Source organism: Mus caroli, unplaced genomic scaffold (genome assembly GCF_978045245.1).
Source record: "Mus caroli unplaced genomic scaffold, Mus_caroli_1 scaffold_11, whole genome shotgun sequence".
NCBI lineage: Eukaryota > Metazoa > Chordata > Mammalia > Rodentia > Muridae > Mus > Mus caroli.
This window is the reverse complement of record NW_028227266.1, coordinates 85,661,625-85,684,679: the sequence shown is the minus strand read 5'-3', so window position 1 is coordinate 85,684,679 and position 23,055 is coordinate 85,661,625. Positions and strand designations below refer to the sequence as shown.

The following is a 23,055-nucleotide window of genomic DNA, read 5'->3' as shown; positions in this document are numbered from 1 at the left end:
ATACTGAAAAGCAACATGTTGTCTTTAGTAGGGCAGAAAAAAAGGTCCACAGAAATGGAATTTAATCTGAACCTTTCCTTTGACTCCCGGGATGAAGACACCTCATCCTTTGCTGCCTCAGTAAGACACAGTGTGTTGCCCTCTGTGTCATTGCTATTTCACTCTCAGAAACAGCGATGAGATTATAGCCTGGAGAGAGAGAGTGATTGAAGGCCTTTTCTTATTGAACCCCAGCTTATCATGAAAAAAGAAAAATACAGAAGAGACAACGGAAATTGCTCAACTGTTGGTGTATTAGCTCAAAGGGAAAATTGATATTTTTCAGTTTGATTTGTTTTCTCATGCTGCTCCTAAAAATCTGTAGAAAGAAATAACTTAGATGATCCTGAAGAAAAGTAATTTAAGAAATTGGAACAAAATGGTCTGAGGAGTACAGAAAAGACAGGAAGAAGTATAATTTTTTTCAGAATAAATCCTAATTTTCCATTTTCTTATACCGCTCTAGGTTGTAATCCATTGTGACATCATGATGCTATCAGAAGCTTTAGAAAACAGCCCAGGGTGGATGAGAAACGCTCTTATCAGAGTTGACCTTGGAAAACATTCTCAATGTATTCTTTGGCAATTTCATACTTGCCTATAATGTATTTTTATCTTACGCTCTCCCCACCCCCATGGAGACGTTCTTCACAACACATTGTCTCCTACTTCCATGTCTATTTTTTCTGACCCACTGAGGTTAACTAGGTTTGCTTACCTGACTATGAGCAGGGTAGGGACCATGGTCAGCTTGCCAGTGACCTTTTAAAAATAATATGAAGAAAATATTCATCTCGCTAAATCTTGGCATGAAGAAAGCAGCCTGCATTTGTCTCCTTGATCCTTTTACTTGACTTAAGTACCCTACGGGGAAAGCCTGTATAAAAAGTAGAATCACCACACGCTGTCAACAGAAGGTAATGAGTAACCCCGGGGAATTAGTTCTTCTCCTAATTATATATTTTCATTTTTCTTAAGAAAATTAAAAACACTTATGAGGTAACAAAATTATAAGTTGAGTGACACAAAGAATTTTCATGTGAGAGAGTATAGATGGAGCATGACTTTAACCATATGGAAATTTAAAGAAACCCATTTCGAGAGCAGAAGCCAAGGTATTCGTTGGTTTCTCTATCTCTTCTGTAGACTGTCCTTTACCAAGCTGCCATTTGCAGAGTCATCAGATTTCTGACAGAATGAATTGACAAATGACTGTCAAGCCCTCTGAGGAAGCATTGTATTTAAATATATATATATGTTTAAATACCTTAGGGACTGAATTCTAGACTTGGTAGGAAGGATAACAAGAGAACAACAGGGTCATGGTGTCTCAGTAATGTTGAGAGAAAGACTTAAGTTCACACAGCAGAAAGCCATGAAGTGTTTGGTGAGCCAAATGATTATAAGAGCCCCCACTTTATCTTTCAGAAACATGCTCTAATACTTGATAGGTAATTTATGACCCATCTAATGAGCATCAACTTATATGAGTAGAAATTAAAAAGAATTCTTCAGTTCTGAAAGACTTATACATGGTTGGTTTATAATGTATTGGTCATTGCTTTATATGACCTAGTAAGAAAATAAATGACCCTAGAGCTAGGATGTAACCCAGTGTAGAGCTCCTGCCCAGCATGGCTTCAGTCTCCCAAATCCATGAAAGGCTGGGTAAGAAAGTCAGGAGAGAGGAAAGAAACAGAAGAATACGGGTGCTATGGAATGCAGCCATAGCTTTTGAGTTGTGGTTGTCATTAGAAACAATTTTTAAAACAAGTACAGAGCATGGGGTCATGGCTTGGATGTGATACCGTGACTCCTGCATGCTTCCAGCTCAGTTCCTTGTTCCTGAAGTTACTTTCAGTGAGACAGATGAATGGGCGCCATTCTCAGATGAACCATACAGCCTTCTCCAGCTACTCGGAGTCCCTCTGGAGAGTCGCCACTTTAGCATTCCCCTGCCTGTGCTTTAATTCAGGCCCTATGCTTGAAGGAGTGATTATAACAAAAGCCTGGAGTAAAACAGAACTCTTCAAACCGTCTATCCCTTATCTCTTCTAGAAAAATTTTTCGAGATGAAGAAAGGTCAATGCAAAGACGCGCTAGAAATTTACAAGCGATTTCTAACTAGAATGACGAGGGTATCTGAATTCCTCAAGGTCGCGGAGGTGAGTGGTCCAAGCTTTGTGGCTAAGGCAACCAGAACTTGTGTGAAGCATAGTGTCTGGTCTGACAGGACATCTAGCACATGTCCAGGATGTGTTAGCATGAGAGGAAATCTTCCAGTCACTTCTCCTGACCCGTCAGAGCATTGCTCTACACTCCTGCCTCCCTGTCAGATGAGCTCAAGTAAAATGTTCATAGGTTATACTGTTGTTCACAAGTTGGTCCAGTGCCCCATCCCACCTAGTGACTGCTTTGTTGTTGTTCTATGGTAAGAAAGTTTTATTTATTTTATTTTATTTTTTTGGTTTTTTGAGACAGGGTTTCTCTGTATAGCCCTGGCTGTCCTGGAACTCACTCTGTAGACCAGGCTGGCCTCGAACTCAGAAATCCGCCTGCCTCTGCCTCCCGAGTGCTGGGATTAAAGACGTACACCACCACTGCCCGGCTAAGTTTTGTATTTTGAACCCTACATTTGCCTTTAGAAAAATCTATTCATTGTTTATAAAGTAAAAATTATGAATCCTCATCTCCTTTACCCTGTCAATGACTTACGTACAATTAAAAGACTAAAGTATAACTGCAAAACACAGTTGGCATTCTTGAGATTATCTGTAAATTGGAGCTTTTTTCTCTTTCTAAATCCAGTACTTGACTCATGCTGGTACAAGAAATGATGACATCACTCTACCTCTGGTGGGACGGCCAGTGGGTCCTTATCTTACATGTGGACTGACTGAGTGCTAGAGCCGGGGTGCAGTGTGACAGGCTCCAGACTCAGTAGCAAAGCCGATGATGCTGCAGGCATGGGACATGGGATGTCTGTGCTTCTTATTACTAGAAGGGTATAATTGCTTGAGTTTTTTCTGCTACATGGGTTTATTGTTTATATTTTGTATGACTTTATCCCTTGGTTTAGCCACAGTTACTAGTATAATCTAGTGAAAATTGTTGCTCCAGTTTTTTCTGTGAAAGATGAGGTATGTGCAGGCACCTAAGCAGAAGGTTGCTTGGCTTCCCCATTTCCTCCTGGGTCAGGTGTGTCCCAGCTCCCACTCGGTGCTCTAGGGGAGGCAGGATCTGGGCAGTGTGCAGTGTACAGTGAGCATACATGTCTCCAAACAGCAAACACAGATGCCCCCAAAAGCTTTAGGAGAAAGGCTTGCTGACACACAGATTTGGTTTTTTACATAAGTTTGTTTTGTGTCTCTTCATGCCTCATGCTGAGACAAGTCAGATTTGTGCCAGTGAAGAAGAGATTCACAGAGCAGGCGCCATTCTAAGACTCTGTCTTTAAATCACTGAATAATAGAAGTGATTTGTGAACATTTGCAAGACAGCTTATGGAATGGACACTAATTTTATGAAACTGTTTTACTAGAATAAGCTTCTAAAGTTCAGTGGGACAACTTTAATCATATTTATATAGTTCTCTATCATATGTACATAATGATTTTTATCATTTGAACACACCAATGGTAGTCTAAAATGGTTTGGTTATGATCTGTCAATACAGAGGAATCTTTAGTGGATGTTCAGAACTTAGTGTGTCACAGATGGCATTCATGCATCATATGGGCCCCTGCTTGATGTTAGTCTCCAGTTAGAATCATTTTCCTAATTCTGAAGTAGGCTTTCAGAATGTCGCTTTAAACATGTAACTATGGCTGAGAGTGTATCTCAGTGATGGAGCACAGTGTGATTTGTATGGTGCTCTCTGTTAGAGTTTTCATACCATGGGAGCTATGCAATAAACTCGGGATTTGTATTGTCTGTTTACAAAGCATTAGTGAGCTGTCTGTCCAGCATACTGAGTGGTCAGACGGTTTCTGTAGAAGTCCCTATTCTTCCAATAGGAACTGCTTGAAGTATGTCTTAGGTTCTTTAATCTATTTGGTTTCTTTGAGCCTCAATTTCATTAATAAATGAATTACCATGTAAATTATTGATAAAATAAATTATAAAGTTATTCTAAATGTTTAATGTTTAGTATACTAAACATTAAAAGCAACTTTAATATTAGTTAATAAATGATGTGTTGAGTAAATTATAAGACAAGGAAGTTCTACGTGATGATTTTAAAAGGTAGACTATTCTCTATGCTAATGTGGACATACCCCTAAGCTATCCTGTTGAGTGAAAAATTGTGTCCAATACAAAATATTAAAAAATATACAGAAGAAACTCAATCATGAGATTGCAGGAAGGTGGGCAGACTTAGAGAATACAATATTAAGGGAGGTGACACAAAGTTAAAAAATGAAAAGAGGAACCAGGCCTATATTTTATATAATATGTGTGTGTGTATGTGTGTGTGTGTGTGTGTGTGTGTATGTGTGTGTGTGTGTGTGTGTGTGTGTGTGTGTGTGTAATACATAAACAGTTGTAAGTATGGGTGCAGTGTAAGGAGAGACCATGGAAGAGAGACCATGAGAAGGTATCATTAGGTGACAGGGGAGGACAGAATGCAGGCAGAGGGACCCACAAGTCATGAAAGGATATAAAGCCGGTCATTATTGTAGTGTGTATGGGTGTGTGGTAGATACGTGAATACAAATTGACAGTGTAAGGGTAAAGCCCTAAACTTCGCTCCACTGCTTCGGAATGGCCGTTCTGACTGTGTACAGGTCCCCCGAGATGGTTTGACTGGGATCCAGCAAGGGTTAGAGTAGCTTCCTAAAGTCAGCTGTTTCATATTTTTATTTGGAAGTTAATTTGGATAAAATGTTTTTATTTTTAAAAAGAAAAGAAAAATTAAGTCTAGATATTGCTGTTATTGGTGGAAGAAAATGAAATACTTTTATTTCAGATTTCCTTGGCTTTTATATAAACTTTAGACCAGTGAGTGTCAACCTTCTTAATACTGAGGGAGGCCCTTTAATACAGTTCCTCATGTTGTAGTATCCTCCATCCATAAAATTACTTTGTTGCTACTTCAAAACTAATTTTGCTACTGTTATAAGTCATAATGTAAATATCTGATATGCAGAATATCTGACATGTGACCTCAAAGGGGTTGTGACCCACAGGTTGAGACCCCTGCTCTGGAAGAATGTGTCAGAAACTGGCATAGTGGTTCTACCTATAAAATAGGAAATAGATGCTACACCCTGAGCAGAAGATTAAGATCGATAACCATTCCCCAAGGAATCAGTGGGCAGAATCATTTGAATGGGAAATGTGTAAAAAGCATATGCTTAAAGTAAGGCGATATGCAGAGTAATAATTGCTTTATACCATGAATAAGCTGTAGTTTTAACAAATCCTGAGTGATCTTATACTAAATGCCAAAAAAGTCATAAAAACCCAATAGTAATTTTGGTTTTTGTTTTTTTTTTTTTTCCACAGCAAGTTGGTATTGATAAAGGTGACATTCCCGACCTTACGCAGGTAAGTGTCTCAAGAGCCTATCAGTAGACAAGACAGTGATAATTAACAGATTGCCACAAGTAGGCATACTTTGTAGACATTTCATAGATCTTGAGCTTAAGCCAACCAATTTTCTAAGAACATTATTCAACCTTACTTATTTTTTCTAATTATTGATTATGTTTCTGGATATAATAGAAGATTTCACTGCCCTTAAGCTGTGACAACTGGATATTCTAACTGGACTCACTGCTTCGTTATTGAGCTTGAACCAGTGAGAGCTGGCACATGTCTGTGACCAAGCTTGGGGTCTGTGTAGCTCCTTCCGGTCATCAGAGCACACGAGCGTTCAGTCTGCTCTCCCGGTTCTCTGCATGTGCCTGGTCTGAATGACACCCACAGAAGGGAGATCTGAAGGACACCCACAGAAGGGAGAAGCCCTGGTGACAAGATTTTACATTCTCCCCACCCCATGGAGAGGAGTAATTTCTATATATTCCGTAGAGGTGATTGGGGAGTGACTTTTCTGGGCCCCATGTTTAAATGACAGTGAGCGCAGAGATTACCCATCATCCATGTCAGGTGCACAGCTCCTGAGGAGGAGGACAGACACTGAGTTATAAATGGTCTTGGTGTGACTGACAGGAACTGGTGGGCTTTAAACCCTCCATGATGGTAAATTTCAGTCTCACACATGTCCTTTTACTAGAAGCAGCATGGAGGGGGTGGCCAGAGGATGCAGAGCTGGGCATGAGTGACATGAATGTTGTATCTTTTTAAACCTAGTCTTTATAATAGAAAAGAATGGAATCCCCCACTTTGTTTGAAGGTTTTTTTAAATTATGTATTTGTATGTGAGCCTGCATAAGGATATGTGCACCCCATGCATGAAGTGTTTGTTCATGAGTGCAGTGCCCATGGAGGCCAGAAGAAGGTGATGGATACCCTTGGAGCTACAGTCTATTGTGACTGTGTGGCTGCTGGGAACTGACCCAGAGTCTTCAACAAGAGCAGCAAGTGCTCTTAACCACTGAGCCACCTCTCTAGCCCTGCTTCCCACTTTTAAATAATGTCATATTGTATATTATTAATTTGCCATCTTTATAATTTTTTGAAATATTTTTATACTTGAAGCAATATGTAAATATGACTAAAAATTAGGAGGAAAGTTGATAGTATGGCTTTCTCTTTTTATATTACTAAAGTATAAATTATCAAAAATTCATACAAGTAAAATCCATTGAATAATTCAGAATAGGTTAGCAGTGTATTCTTTAGTTTAGAGGGAGACTGTCCCCCACTCATAGATGAAATATTAGTTTAAAATATTTCTACTCCTTTTAGTGTTATCCATTGAAGTAGATACCTGAATAAGATGTTGATTTTTTTTTTAGCATGGGTAACTATTAAGTATGCAAGAAATATTATTTCAAAAATCTCTTTGTTGAAGTAAGCTTATCTTTGTAACGTCATAAGAAAATGAATGTTTTCATTTTTTCATCTTTAGCAAAAGATACACTGCATTTTTTCTAAGTGTTCCAAATATATAATACATGTTTTTAAAAGGACATTGCATTTTTAGCTCAATGAGTAATTTTTAGAAACAGTCAATTTTCTTTTATACTATGGACAACCCTCACTGTGGGATAAATACAAACCAGTGATTTAGTGCAGAGGAGCCTGGCAGGTAAGAACAGGCCTTTACATGCCTCCCTTTGGGCAGTCTAGACACTATGAGAGAGTCAAGGGACCATATAAATACCTCGTTGGCTTTCAGTTTTGAAAATGATAGCAGATCATTGAAGGAAGGGGCACTAACGATACCAGATTACTCATTGCAGCTGATGTCATCGCTCAAGAAGTCTATAGACATATTTAATGATGTATGCTGTATGTGCCAGGACTTGGGAAGCCTAGTAGAAAGCTGTTCTATGATAGTCATTAAAATCCAGAACATTCTATCCTGTTTCTCTTGTGAGCTAAAGAGCAACATAAAACTTCAATATTAGTATTTATTTTTAAATTACCACCCCATAAAAACCCCTCTAACAAAATTCTGTGTGCATTTAAATTCCAATATAAGAATATGGCATGCCTCTGGAATGTCTTAATTAGTAGCTTGATTATGTTTTCTTTGTTGTTGTGAGCTACGTGATTTCTCTGTGACTGTGAGCCGCATGCACTGCATAAAGTCTCCTCTATTAGAGCCCCTTTCTCCAGGCTGAGGGGAGTCTCTCACTGAGCCAGGGACTTAGGAACCCCTCGTCCTCTCACTGTACAGTCAGGCTTCAGCAGGAATGTGAGTCTTCTGAAGTTTAGCCCTTCAGAGAGGATTAAATCAGGATTCATCCAGAGGTGAATCTGCAGTACAAGGATGTATGGACCCACCCATTAACTCCTATGAGATGAAGGTCTGCTCTCTGCCAGGCTTCAGCACAGCTTCTATGACACTCTATCCACCACAGAAGTGAACAAAAATGTCTGACTGAAAAGAGTTAAATATGGGCTGGAGAGATGGCTCAGGGGTTAAGAGTGCCTGCTGCCTTGCAGAAAACCTAGGTTTGTTTCCCAACACCCAAGTCAGGTGGCTCACAAGAGCCTGTAGCTCCGGTCCCAAGGGACCCAACACCATCATCTGGCCTCTGTGGGTGCTGCACTCATGAGCAAACTCAAATACTCATTATCTTTCTTTTTTTCTTTTTTATTGAAAACAATTTTTTCATACCATATAGTCTAGCCATGGTTTCTTCTTCCCTAATTCCTCCTGGACCCACTCTACCTCCCCACCCACCTAAATCTCACACCTTCTTTCTCTCTGTCTTTAGAAGAAAAACAAAACCAGAATAGAGAAAAAGCATACAAAACAAACACCAAAAAAATAAAACCATAGAAACATGAAATAGGAAAGCAAAATATACAAACAAAAGACCAATAAGATTTAAAAAAAATGCCAAAACATGGGACTAAAAAAAAAATCTACAAAAATACCTTTGAGTTCATTTTGTGTTGGCCATGTACTATTGAGTGTATGGTTAATATACCAGTGAGACTCCATTAGAGAAAACCGATTTTTCCTTTGCTAAATAAATAAATAGAAATGATGGTGACCAGAAGGAACTCCTAATTGAGCATAGAATAGAATTCCTAAGGATTAAATTTTCTCTTACAGAAAAAAAAAATAAACATAGGAATTTAACACATTAAATCCTGTCTCCACCTGAGAGTATGGACCATAAACACCTGTGCACATAGCACCACCACATAAATGATTTGTGAACGTCAATGACATTTTCAGATGATATTTAAAGTACTATTTCAAAGAGTAGGAGAATGTGTTCCCCGGCTGAAATATTTCTTCTCAGCACTAGGAGTGGTTTCTGAGATCTAATCTAAAATCTGAATTACTGTTGTATTTTTTTTAAGTTGATTTTATGACCGGTAGCATATAGGTGGATGCATTTTTTTTCTTTACTCTGAATATCACTATAAGCTATGAATTTATTTCAAAAAATAATTCTCATAATAGTGTTTCCTGGAGTGTGTGGGTTCCAAATTTTAAACTCCGTTTATGAAAAGCTCTTAGGTTTTGATGGCTGGAGTTTTGGCTAACCCAAAAGCGCTCGTTTTAAAAATTATATCATTGATGATTCTGTGACACATTTATGATTATTACCTGTCACCTGATTGATCTTATCCATGTGGCTGTTTTTCTGAAATAAGGAGATAAAGATGCTACTGACTCTCAGTGTTCCTTTAAGTTTCTCTCGCCCCAGCAGACGCATTCTGAAAGTGCCTGCTTTGAAGTTCAGGAGGCCACTGTTCCTCACTGCCTACTGTGTGTCAGGTGTTACCCCCTGCCTACTGTGTGTCAGACATCACTGTACCACCAACAGTGAAGAGAGCATACATCACGTGCTCCTGGACATTCCCATCAAAGGGTGTCTCTCTTGGAACTTCACATGTCCTTATGAAAAATTTAATGTTAAGGCACTTTTTTAAGTCCTGTAGGATAAAAGGCTCAATGAATTATACATAGAGTGTGCTGCTCAGTAACTCTCCAGAGCAGCTCACCCTCTTGATGGGTTCCCTTTTCAGCTGATGCGATCTCTACTGCAGTGTCCAGGTTTTTCAGTCATTACAGAATGGCCCACGAGAGGCATGGTGGCACACACATTCAGTCCCAGCACCCAAGAGGCAGAAGCAGGTGGATCTCTGTGAGTTTGAGGCCAGCCAGGGCTACATAGTAAAATCCTGTCTCCAAAACGAGGGTGAGGAATAGAAATGTCCCAGGAAGAATGGAGTCACAAGCAATCTTCCTGATAATTTTGTTTTAATCTCAGCATTGACAGGTCGGACACTATGTATCCTGTGAGCCTTTGCTATCCCGTGTTTTCTTCCACATTTTTTATTACAAATTTTGTTTGCACTTCCTAAGCTTTTATTTGAGCTCAGCAAGAAATAAAAATTTAGGTATAGTGCATTTCGCATGTAGAGAACACGGGTCTTGTGACTAAAGAGAGGCTCCATGACTTGATATGTGTTTCCCCCCATAATTTATATGAAAAAAATGTAAATGTGTTCTCATGCCTTTTTAGCCACCTTCACTGTCGTCAGTAACACACACACACACACACACATCTATCATGAGACTAGAAGAATGGCTGTGAAGTTATCGATTAAAACGTTTGAGGGTTTACATCAGTTACATTTTCTGTTTAAAGTTACAATGCACGTTTTATCTAATGATCATTACTTTGAGATATAGAATCTAATGTACAGAACAAAGCTTCAATTAACTACCTTGAAAATTCATTTTTTGAAACTTACTAAGTTCATTTTCGGCCAGAGTTCGCTGGAAATCTGCCTTCACCTGAGCTGTAGCTGACATTCTAATTTGCATCGTTTTTTCTAAGCATACTAGATCTCTCGACAACTTTTCCACTCTGAAGTTTGTTAGGCAGAGCTAATAGAGATGTCTCTTGCTATCCTACTTTGGTAATTTGGATCAAGTCAATATGTTTATACATTTAGTGATTTTTTACAGTTTATGTACAGTTTATACAGATGTAGTTACAGTTTTATACTTAATTCTCATTTATAATCATGTAGCATCACATAAACATTGAAAGTTTGAGTCTATTATAAAAATGAAATGTAATATTAAATACCTAAATGTCCAAAATTTCGAAACTTTAATAAGCATCTGATTAAATGTTGTTAAGCGCAGGTAAAATATAGAATTATATGAATTTCTTATAATTTTTCTTGTACTACAACAGTAGCATGGTTAGGGTAAAGTCCTTCAAATTTAATTTCCCATTAAAAATAAATACCAGGATGTACCTATAAATGTATAGATGCTTCAACATTGAGTGCTTTTCTCTGAACCACTACACTGTTGAGGTCTCGTTTGCATTAAGAGAAAAAGCAAGTTCAGTTTCTACTGCCTGAAGAATAGATTGAGCAAATATTTGTAGAAACCATTATGTCCCCTTTGAATGTGCAATAAAATACCATTTTTATTGCCTGAAATTTTATAGAAACATTGAATCTTTAAGGATTGAAATATACCAAATCTATTTGATAATACAAAATTTTATCATATTGTTTGGTTACTTTATTATATATAAATTAAATATTAAACATTGGAAAATCTTAATTCCACTCTGTATTAAGGTGACATTCTTATTGCTCCTTAACCCTTTCTTAAATGGTGGTGAAGATAATCCCTAATATTTCAACCAGGCATGTAAAAATGAATTTTTGCTATATTTTCAAATTTCTATAAATTTATATTTGGGCTCATATGTTTTGGATTTGGATGCAAATAAGTACCTATTTCTTTTTCACGGAGGCTCTGTGTGAAGTAGCAGCAACCTTGACCTCCTTAGTAGACACCTGTCTGATGCAGGAAACATCTTTTACTGAAATAGTGTTGTAACGTCATTGGGAATTTAGTGGAGGTAAGTCTATTTAAGATGGGCCTATCTGAGATGCCGCAGAACTTAAATTCCTAAATGTCAAAGGACATAGCATGGAATCATCTCAGGCAGGGTACTCACATGAACTTCTGCCACACGGAGTTAAAGTATGGTATGCTAAAGTTTAAGATCACTTTAACACAGCGATGTTAGAGTGTGCTTGGCTTTGGGAGAGAACAACACAGACGTTTGTTTTTATTTCTTATTGTAGGCTCCCAGCAGTCTTATGGAGACCCTTGAACAACATCTAAATACCCTAGAAGGAAAGAAACCTGGAAACAAGTACGCACTGCTTGTATACTGTACATAAGATGAAAAACACCAAGTGGTTCTTCGTGAGAATGAAATTTCTCAGGGGTAACTACTTACTCCAGGGCAGATTCAGGGTGTGGTTAGCTGCCAGTCTCCTGGGGTCCCTCAGAACCTCTACCCTTCTTTCTAGCCTATGACACCTGACCTATCAGGGAATGTCACAGAAGAATCCATGGTTTGCAGCAGGTTGACTGGACCTGCTGGTTTACAGATATGTCTTTAGAAGTTACTCTTTAAGAGGTGGAGCAAGGATTGTAGGTCCTGAAGGGCATGGGAACTCTATAGGAAAACCAACAGAGCCAACTAACCTGGACCCTTGGGAGCTCTCAGAGACTGAGCCACCAACCAAAGAGCATGCACAGGCTGGACCTAGGCTCCCTGCACATGTGTAGCATATGTGCAGCTTGGTCTTCATGTAGGTCCTGAACAGTGGAAGCGGGAGCCATCCCTAAATCTGTTGCCTGTCTGTGGAACCCGTTCCCCTAACTTGGCTGTCTTGTCTGACCTCGGGAAGGGGGATGGGGGTGAAGAAGCACCTAACCCTGCAGTAGGGGGTGTCCCAGGGGCCCCTCCACTCTCTCAGAGGAGAAGGGGGAGAGAATGGGAGGAGAGACTGAGAGGGGCAACCAGGAAGGGGAGCAATGATCAGGATGTAAAGTGAATAAATAATTAGAAAAAAAAGATTAAAGCTATTGTGATTGGTTGTGACTCAAGCAAGGAGAGTTTCACAACCATCCTTGAATACCAAGACTAGCCAACTGTGGTGTGAGGAAAGACAGGCTTTTGGAGTGTAGTCTCCAGTGACACACCTCCCTGTAAGCCCTTAGACACATCATGCTGCTATTACTCCAGAGTCATCCTATAAAGGGAGTAGCAAGGGTGACTCACACAGTCTTTGCTTATTCTGCTGCCTTTGTGCTTGGGTACTTAGTCCTCAGCTGTTCTCGTCACTGTGTACAAAATACTGCCCAGGTTCCTTTATTCCCCTACCTCTGAAACAGACATCAGAATTGTCTGTACTTTCTGGCATTTGTTCCTTGTTTCCACTATATTCATTAGCCTTGGAGCCACCTCCTCCCAGTTATGTAGATCCCATGCCTCCTGGAAGGACTGTTTGCAACGCTGCCTTCTTAGGAAGCCTTCCTTCCTGAGTCGTGAGCTTGCTTGTATTGTGGCTGTTTATCCACATGTGTAATTCCACGAGAGTTCCTGATTCTAAATGTAGAGACTGTTTTCTACCCTATTATCTGAACACTTAGTGCAGAGCCTGCTATGCAGTCAGCTTGCAGGTCCTCATTAGTGGTCCCATCTTCAAATAGAGGTCACCTTACTCATCAGATAGCGCAGAAACAGATTGTTGCAGGGCCACAGGATGGACACAGATTTGCATTTGGTTGGTTGGTTGGTTGGTTGGTTGGTTTGGTTTTTGCCAATGGCAGAGCTGTAAAATTTAACTCTTACGATCTCTCTCTGAGCATTCTCGCAGAACCTACGCTTATGTCTTGATGCTACATTTTTATAGTTGTTTCATCAGCTATGTGCTGTTTCTTTTGTCTTTTCCCCTCAAGTTAGTGTAGTATAGTGTTATATATATAGTATGGTTTTACGTTTTCAGTAGGGGAGTTTTTCAGGCACTTTTGGCTGCACAGCCTCTGTGGACGACATGACCTCTCTGGGTTGTTTTAAGGCCAAGCTGTGCTCGAGTGTAGCTGTGGCTGAACAGCTTTTGATGTGAGATTACCACATACCAATTTAAAACACCCACTCTCACGTATAGCTGGGGCCACCCTCTGTTGGAAGCTCCAGTAGCTGAAGGGCTTTCGTTCTTTCCCTGTTGAGCACTGTGTGTGTGCTGCAGGCTGCTTCTCCAAGCCTTTGCTTTCTCGGGCTGAGCACTGCCAAGCTCCCCACTTCCCTTAGATCCTCTAGGGCTTCCTTCACCAGCGCCTTCTTCCCCATCTTCAGGCTCCTTAGCCAAGCTTTGACTCTGAACTTGCCCCTTTGTGGCCTCAGAGGGCTATCTGAGGGAAATTACCGGTGGGCATTTTTAGAAATAAGGATTAAAACTCTGGAGCCAAAGTCATTCAACTTAGAAGAACTTTCTCTGGTGCCTTTTAAATCACTCTTTTGTACTTGTCAGATTCTTCTCATTAATTGGCTGGAACCATATTTTGATTTGTCTTCTGTTTATTCTGATTTTAAGAAAAACAAGCTTTAATAGTTAACTCATTTCTTCTCTGTATGTTTGTGCCTACATGGGAACTTAAGTGAAGGGTGAGTACCACGCTAAGTTACTGTTTTTTGCATTTGGTAATTACTAAAAATGCAAACAAAACCCACCATATTTGGTATTTGGAATTTTGGAAATTGATCAGTGTCCATTAGTGTCCATCTCATACATCTATGCCTTTATTATGTATTCTCTTTTCTCCCAAGGTGACTAGCAAGGATGGTTTTGCTTCCTTTGGGTCCTGTTGTCTCATAATTAACAGTATCTCCTAGGTGTATAAATAACCCTCTTCACTTTTAGAAAAGGTATTTTCATTGGGTAAATAAAAGATTTTTCTCCTGCTACACTGCAGAAGGCCAGGGCAGTTTTACAAGAAGCATAAATGGTTTGAAGATATTTTCTTTGCCATTCTATAGCAATACAAAACTGTTCTAAGACTGTGACAATGTATATGCATTTGCAAATGTCTGCTGCGATGATCCTAAAGCAGGCAGTGGTGACTCACACCTTTAGTCCCAGCACTCTGGCAGCAGAGGCAGGCAGATCTCTTGAGTTCAAATCCAGCATAGTCTACAGAGCAAGTTCCTGGCCTGCATAGAAACCCTGACATAAAACCCAGCTCAGACCAAAAGGCTGCTATGGGAGACACGAATGCCATTTGTTTTTGGTACTTCTAACACTAAGTGTTGAGCTGATCAGCTAGGAAACCCCGGGTGACTTTTGTAATTAAAATTATGAGATATTTATAGGCTTTTACATTTCTATATTTTTCTGGATAGCATTTATGCTACATAGGAATTATTTGGGGGGGGGTCATTAAATAACATAAATTCCTCTATTGATAGCTTACTATTTCCCATCTTTGAAAAAAACATTGACCGCTTCCATGTTCATAGAAAAAGCCAGCAGGCCTTTATGTAGCATTTTAGAATTTTTGCTTAGATTACAATATAGATAATATTCATTATCGTTTCAGATTGTCAGTAATGCATTAGTTTTCCCAACTTGATCCAGTATGTTATAGATTTCTATAAGGCCTGGTTACGTTTCCGTTGCAGCGATAACTACCACAACCAGTGCAACTTAGGGAGGAAAGGGTGTATTTCACCTCACAGATTACAGTCAATCAGTGAGGGAAATCAAGGCAAGAAATCAGTCAGGGCAGGACCCAGGAGGTAGGAACTGAAGCCGAGGACAAGGAACAGTGTTCCTTACCTGCTCAGCCTGTTGCTTTCTCATACCATGCACGACCACCTACCAGGGTTGGCCCCTCCCACACGAGACTGGACCCTCCCACATCAACCACTAATCAAGAGTGCCCTAGAGACTCTGATGGAGGCATTTTCACAATTGAGCTACCTCTTCTAAGATAATTCCACCTTGTGTCAAGTTGAAATCCAACCAGGACACTGTACATGAAATTGCAAATGAATATTGGTCTGCAATAAATAAATAAATGTATATTTGCATATTGTCTATATGCAAAATGTAGTAGCATTTTCTCATAAACTGTCAGTGGCAAATATGTAGGATGGAATAGCAAGCAAGAAATATGCAAGAAACATCAATTTATGACCTGTGAGAAAGAATTAATGTGCTGTCCCACGTGTGCCCTTCCAGGGCAGGGTTGAATGTGGACCAGAGACCAGCTCTGAGGATCAGACAGTTTTGGAGTAGATTTTGATCAGTGATTAATAGCCCCATAGAAATATCTGTGAGTATATGTCAGGTAAAGGCCAGATAGAGTCAATGGGGACAGAGGTCACTCATGTTGCCAGCTTAGTTCCACTAATCCACTGAGCTATCTCATTGGGGCAAGGACAATTTCTTAAGGCTTTTGGCTCATTGATGACTATAGAATAAGCACATAAATACATTCTTAAGCTTTTAAATAATAACTCCCAAAATGCCAGATGCTGTATAACATGTTCAGGTAATAAAACAGCAGAATGTGTTCTTTCACCTCAGAGAACTTAGCACCCAGTGATGAAGATTGGTAACCAGAGACAGTTGGAGTGTAAACAGCAGGTGTCCCGTTGGCTCAGGAGAGACTGTTTAATCCATGGGGTCGCCCCAGGCATCGCTAGTAAGAGTGCCTTGTGGGATTTAAATGCAAAGGATGATGGTACCGATTACAATTTTCTTTCACGCAGCTTGAAATTGAGTTATTTAGCAGCAGAGGGCAGTATTCTGTCAGCTTATGTTGTACTTGCTGTGAGATAGGAAGCTGTTACCAGTATCAAGGTATTAGCTGGTAAATATTTCATTGCCTTTTTTTTTCAGGACTTTAAAAACTTGGCTTATGAAATTTGACTGAGAGAAAAAGGAATTTGTCCTTAGAAAGTGATCGTGTCAAAGGGTGTTTGTGGTTTCTTTGTTTTTGCCAAGTAAATATTGTTTTGTTTTGTTTTGTTTTTTAGGTTTTAATTTTTTGTCTTTTTATTTAGTGTTTTTTTTCATATGATATATTTAATTTCCTTCCCTTTCCATACGTATGAAGGAAATTATGTAAGTGGAAAAAATATCCAAGACTGCCTGAGATTTCAACCTTATGGTGCACTAGATTCTTTAGTTCCTAAGTCCCTTTCTGTGGTGCAAAAACAGAATCACTTCATGTTAGCAGAGCCTTTGAAATGGGAAGTTACGGGCATGCATCCAGTAGTAGAAGCTAGCGTACAGTATCTGTGAATAGGTGGAATTTGCATAGTACTGGACAACAATCCCAGTTACTAACCTTGTATTTGCTCCAAGCTGAGGGACAGCCATCCTTACAGCTGACCTGACTACGGCTACCCTTGGAGTTTGTTTGCTTCATTTTGTCTGACTGTTCATTTTATTCTCTCCCAGGTTAGGAAAGTGTGAGCCATGCAGACAGATGTTTCACACATGTGGCTGTCTGCAGCCTGTGCTAGAATCAGTGCTATCTGTAAAGACTGTTTAGTTCCCTAATCAGAACGAAGCACCGACTTTGCCCTACTCAGAACTCCCACTGCTTATGACAACTGCATGGGAACAGTTTTCTCTAGAGCATTTCCATTGCGGGCCTGAAAATAACACACCAGCAGGAGTCTGGTTGCGTGTGTGGGGTCCGGTTCACTCACACAGCTCACGGGATCCTGGCCATTTTTCTCTAGGGTTCCTTCTTTTATGCATTCCAGTCGAAATTGAGCGAACTGCAATACACCATTCTGTTTCTGAGCTTTCTGACTTTTGAAATGAGATAAACAGGTATTGGTTTATGGAGGGTGCCTTTTCATAAACCTTGGGGGAGTTTTAGAAGTTGAACTTTGAACTGTGGTTTCTTGGTGGACATAAGCAATAATAATGACTCAAGAGAAGATAATTTTGAATTTAAGAATGTCTGCTAAGAGATTGGAAGTCAGTGGGGAAGTTGGGGAGAGGACATCATGGAGCAAAAGACAAGCGTTCTGAGCTCCTCTGTTGCATGGAGTTCCATGAAGGTGATCTAATCTAAAGCCGGATGAAGTTGGGCACGTTCACATTTTCTTTTCCTGTATTTCCTTTAGATCTGGTGCTCCCTCTCCATTAAGTAAGGTAAGTTGGTTTGTTTCTCTGCTGTTTTCTTTTTTTACATGTAGCATTGTTTACTGTAAAGCTCAAAGCACCGAGTGCATTTATACTGTGATACAGCAGTCACACCGCAACACACTCCCAGGACTTTCCTCATCTTCTAGGGTCGTGAAACAGTAATGCCCACGCGCCTCCTGACCTCAGCCCCTGGAAGCCCCCTTTCTTTCTCCATCTATAAATTGGATACCTCCTCTGAGTAGATCCAGCCAGTCTGACCTTTCATAAGTTATTAATTTTACTTAATGTCTTTGGGGCACGGTCTTAGCTCCAAAAGCCGGTTTGTTCATTTTTCCTCCAGTGGGTATTTAAGTGACTTCCAGATTGTCAATATGACAAACAGTTCTGATATAACTATAGTGGGAAATGTCTGATTGAGGACTGGAGAGATAGCTCAGTGGTTAAGAGCAACCATTGCTCTCGCAGAAGACCCAGGTTCAGTTCCCAGCACCCACACTGAGAGGCTCACAGCCTCCAGGGGTAAAGCAGATGGAACAGTCGATTTACATTTCTGAGAAAGGATTAAGTTGTTTTTATATGTGATCTGGCTTTCTCTTAGAACTCCAGGTCTTAAACAGGTGAGGTTTTTCCTGTATTTATGTGACAGCTGAAACCATACATAGCTGTATAATGTTTGATAATTAAAAACTCTTTTCACATATTGTGAATCCGTGATCTAGCACAGCACAGGGTGCAGTGTATTTTAAAGACATTTTTTTAAAAAGATTTATTTATTATTATATCTAAATACACTGTAGCTGTCTTCAGACACACCAGAAGAGGGCATCAGATCTTATTAAGGATGGTTGTGAGCCACCATGTGGTTGCTGGGATTTGAACTCATGACCTTTGGAAGAGCAGTAAGTGCTCTTACCCACTGAGCCATCTCTCCAGTCCCATGCAGTGTATTTTAGTGAAACAGGGGAGGAAATATTATTAGGGGCCTTTGCCCCAAGCATGCCTACTGAAGCACTCTTTCCTTCAGCCATCTCTCTCTCTGAGCCAGTGAAAGGACAGGCTCAGGGCTTTCCCTGAGGAGGCCATATTCTCTCTCTCACGGCCGGCCTGCACTTCGCATCTGCCATTGTTGCATTTTGTAGGCAGAGGTGTAATCGGTGTGCTTTTCTTTGACAGATTCCCATTAAGTAATTGATGCCATTACAGACTCTCAGGGATGTCATTGTGACTGTGCCAGTGATCCCCAAATACCGTGTGTTCTGCCTGTACCTGGCTGACTGTTTAAATTCTCACAGGGCCTGAAAACAAAATTTTAAGCAGTCTTTTCACTTTTTGATGCAAAGACAAACCATTAAAGCCATGTTGCCTCTGTGAAAATTTCCAGCTCATGACTCTAGTGTGGCCAAATCAGGGCTTCCTTTAGGACAGTCTCTACTTGTTGCTGCTGTGGTTTTTTGGACGTCTCCTGTTACATTAGAGGTTTTTGGTACAAGGCATTTTTTATAGGCCTTTGTCCACCTTCATGTCTGAGTTAACATTGGTAGTATATTTGGTGTCCTTATGTTCTCCCTGCTACTTCATTTATGTAAATACACTTCTAAGTCTATTTATAAATCCTACTTAAAGATTGAAGTCTTTCTTTCTTTCTTTTTTAGAGCAGTCGGTGTCCAGCATAAGGAATTATGTCCTTTGCTGTATAGCTAGTGTTTTCCGATTCCCTGTTGTGCACCACTGGGAAGCCTTAACCTTTGTGTCGCAGAGGGAGAGTTCATTTGTGATTTCCCCATCAACTGTAGGCACTCCTGTGTTTATCTCTTCATAGTGCTCAACACTTGGCAGCTACATAGCTATTCAACTTTGATAGAATTAGGTATTTTGTAGCATGACTGAAGCCTAGGCATTCTTAGAATGGCAGATTTTCCTACAACTTTCTTATCAATCCTTTGTTTTAAAATTATCTTTATGACTTTTTACATCTTTTGTATTTGAATCTAGTGGCAGAGCCTCTGCTTGCTCCCAAGCTTCACGCATTTTATTTCCTGGAAAGTTAAATACATACAATAAGTAAAATTAGAATAGTAATAGTAACCACAGAATTTTAATTTCCTATTACATAAACTGTTAACACCTCTTTAAAAAGTATAGAAAGCAAGATTTGTGTGTGTGTGTGTGTGTGTGTATTTGAAAGCTAGGTTTGATATCAGGTGACTTTTTCATTCTAGGTCCACTTTACCTTTCCAAGACAAAGTCTCTCAGTGTTATTCAGGGCTCCACCTATCTCTGCCCCCAGGCCCCAGTGCTGGGGTTACACACACATATACAGCACCTGGCTTTGAATATAGGTGTTTGAGGACAGAACTCAGGTCCCTGTGTTTGCATAGCAAGCACTTTACCAATTGAACCATCTTCTCAGCCCAAAGGTTAAGATTTCATTTCACTTTAAAATCTTTATTTCACAGTATAATGAAATACAGCCATATCCTCAGATTGCGGCGACTTGAATATTACTTGTGAATTATTTATTTCCTGCCAGCTATAAAGCATTTAAGTTAAATGTCCAGATGTTGAAGTTGTCTGAGAAGATATGGAGTATATTTAGGTTGAGAGGGGAAGATAAAATACTGGTTTTATAGCAGTTGTCACCACTTGGTCCTTTTTGACACCCAGTGTCCTAATAATTTTAAGTTTAGGAAATATGTTTGGCTTGATTTTTAAATGTACAACTAGGAGTCACTCAAATTAGTTAGACCACATATTTTCGCAAAACTTTATGTAAATTTACATGTTACATTTAACTGTCTAAGCTTGAGGTGCATTTGGGCCATAGTGATTATTATAGATCTTGATTTCAATTTCCTGAGCTTTGCCTCCTGTGAGCAGTTGCAGAATAAATGTTTGTAAGGCCATGGGTTTGTAAGGCCAAAGCCCCGCTGTTCCGTGAGATCTAGATGCGTTTTTGATGTGCCTGTGCTGTGATCTTCACTTTCAGTCTTCTCCAGCCACAACTGTTACATCTCCTAATTCTACACCAGCTAAAACTATCGACACATCCCCGCCAGTTGACATATTTGCAACAGCATCCGCGGCTGCCCCAGTCAGGTCAGTTAACGAGTATGTAGCCAACTTCTCATTAGTATTTTGAATTGCTTTTTGTTGTATTTTTATTGTACTGTACTGATGCCGAACAATTTCACCAGATGAAGTCCAATCCTGATACTGTGACTTGGGGTTACTTTTGCAGTGTAAAGAGAGTTCTTTTGGGCTCTTAACTAAGCTTGTACCTCTTAAGTCCTTGGGACGACCTATGTTGTGACTTGTAAATTTAGGAAAATATCTGGAAGAAAGACTCAAATTCTGCAGGTCCTTCTACGGTTAGATGATATACTAAGTATGTAATAAAATCTATTCTTCCCGTGAGAAACTTAAAAGGTGTTTCAGAGTGCTTCGAAACCATTAAGAGGTGGCAGAAGCCTGTAGTCCAGCATGTAGAAGTCTACGTTAGGGAGATCATGAATTCAGAGCCAGTCTGAACTATTTAACAAGTTAGGGCCAGACTGGGCTGTGATAAAACCCTGTCAGTTGAGTAAACCGCACAGTTACAGGCTGATTGGTTGGCCGTGGAATGAACTCTGCTAAGGGAATAGGAAGAGACCAGTGGATGTTCCTAGCCAACTCTGATACACCTGTCTGCCCTATAACAGGGAAAACAGGAAAGACTGAGATCTCAAAACTCCCTAAAACGAGCCTCCAGCCCAGAGAGGCTTCTACAGGTAATATTTTTGGGTCAGATTTCTCTTTCACCGTAAGAGATTCTAGCCTCATTTTAGAGTGTCTGGGACTCTTTTATGAATGCAGTCTATCCAAAGGCTTCCTGTTTTTAGAGGTTTCAATTTTAAACAGTTATGAATATACACATTGCTCCCGTGTTTACTGTGTGCTACATTTGCCTGTTTCTGCTTCTTAGATGTTGGCAAAACCAAGTGCTTTCTGCTGACACACCAAAATAAATTGTCTCTTATGAAAAGTTTGCTTAAGCTCTACTTATTTATAATGTTTTTATTTGTGTGGTGCTAGGGTCAAACCCTGGACCCACATATGCCCCCAATTAAGCTCATAGTGATAAATATATTTCCCTTTTCTGTATTTAGTCTAGTTGTGTTTATGTCTGTTACTGAAGCAAAACCTTTCGGGGCTTTGGAAGCATCAGACTCCTTTCTTCAATAAAATATTGCTTTAGCTATCCACCATGTATAAAAGGATAAAGATGAAGCCTAAAGTCAGACAGAGAGCCTCACTCTGAAGGCTAGAGAGCTTGTAGTCGATTCTCCTCAGATCGAAGTGTACCTGGGAATCATGGGAGAGCTTACTAAAATACGATGGGATAAGCCTGAATGGTTACACTATGAGTCAGATTCCAGGACACTCAGCATTCTGAGCCCATGCTTTAAACAGTAAAACTTAGGCTTCTTTGGAAGGCAAGCCTGCCGAGAGGCAGATTTGACATATTATTATCTAGTTTGGGAAAAAAAAATAAATAAACTTTTATTCGTTTTAATATTATTTGGTTTGTGGATTCTTAGGAGAGTTTTGTTTTTGTTTTTGTTTTCTGTATGAGAAAACAAATACCCTCAAGGTTATGGGTTTTTTTTGTTTTGTTTTGTTTTTTTGTTTTGTTTTGTTTTGTTTTGTTTTTGTTTTTTGGTATCCTGTAGGATTTTATCATCACCTATTTTTATAAATAAAGTTTTATTGAGACGGAGTGTAAAGATTTGTTTCTGTCTTCTTTATTGTCAGTGTCGTATCTCTGCTATAATGGCAGAGTTGAGGAGTAGCAGAGACCACCTGCCCCTCAAAGCCCAACCATCTATTCCTTTACAGAGATTCCAAGCCTTTGTGCATACCACACAAATCTTTGATATTTTCTGCACACGCCTTTGTTGTAAAACCCTTTGCATTATAACATTTCAGAGTCTGATTGTGAAGCCTGCTTTCCTTCCAGCTCTGCTAAGCCATCAAGCGATCTCCTTGATCTTCAGCCTGACTTCTCTGGAGCGGCTGCGGGGGCAGCAGCACCTGTAGTGCCGCCTTCTGGGGGTGCCACCGCCTGGGGAGGTGAGTGAGCTTGTAGGTTGTGGGGCATTTTCTGTGGCTGTTTTCATTTGGCCTGTAATTATTATCTGGTCATCAACAATACTATTAGAAACTTGGTGGGAAATTTTCTCAGGGTGGCGTCAGCTGATCAAAGTACATATCGTGAAGGACACAGAAATTCCACATAACTCAGTTTAAAAGTTCAGATAGCTATGTACGATCTAACATTGAAACAAAAGAAGTATTTTTTTGTGATTCTAAATCCTTACTTTTAGTAATTATTTTCTAGAAACGGATACCTTAGGTTCGTCCCTTTCAGGAATTTAC

At 39.8% G+C, this 23,055-nt stretch overlaps 1 protein-coding gene across 5 annotated transcripts in view; it reads left to right on the top strand.

The window, feature by feature from the left end:
- Positions 1-23,055, top strand: part of Snap91 (synaptosome associated protein 91) — a 116,212-nt gene that overhangs the window by 55,825 nt on the left and 37,332 nt on the right. For all 5 annotated transcript variants that reach the window (XM_085827814.1, XM_085827817.1, XM_085827816.1 and 2 more), the window contains exons 8-13: positions 2,098-2,204; positions 5,548-5,589; positions 11,761-11,831; positions 17,619-17,646; positions 20,627-20,736; positions 22,637-22,749. In XM_085827814.1, coding sequence (XP_085683940.1) covers positions 2,098-2,204; positions 5,548-5,589; positions 11,761-11,831; positions 17,619-17,646; positions 20,627-20,736; positions 22,637-22,749 — 471 coding nt within the window. The remainder of the gene's footprint in view (positions 1-2,097; positions 2,205-5,547; positions 5,590-11,760; positions 11,832-17,618; positions 17,647-20,626; positions 20,737-22,636; positions 22,750-23,055) is intronic.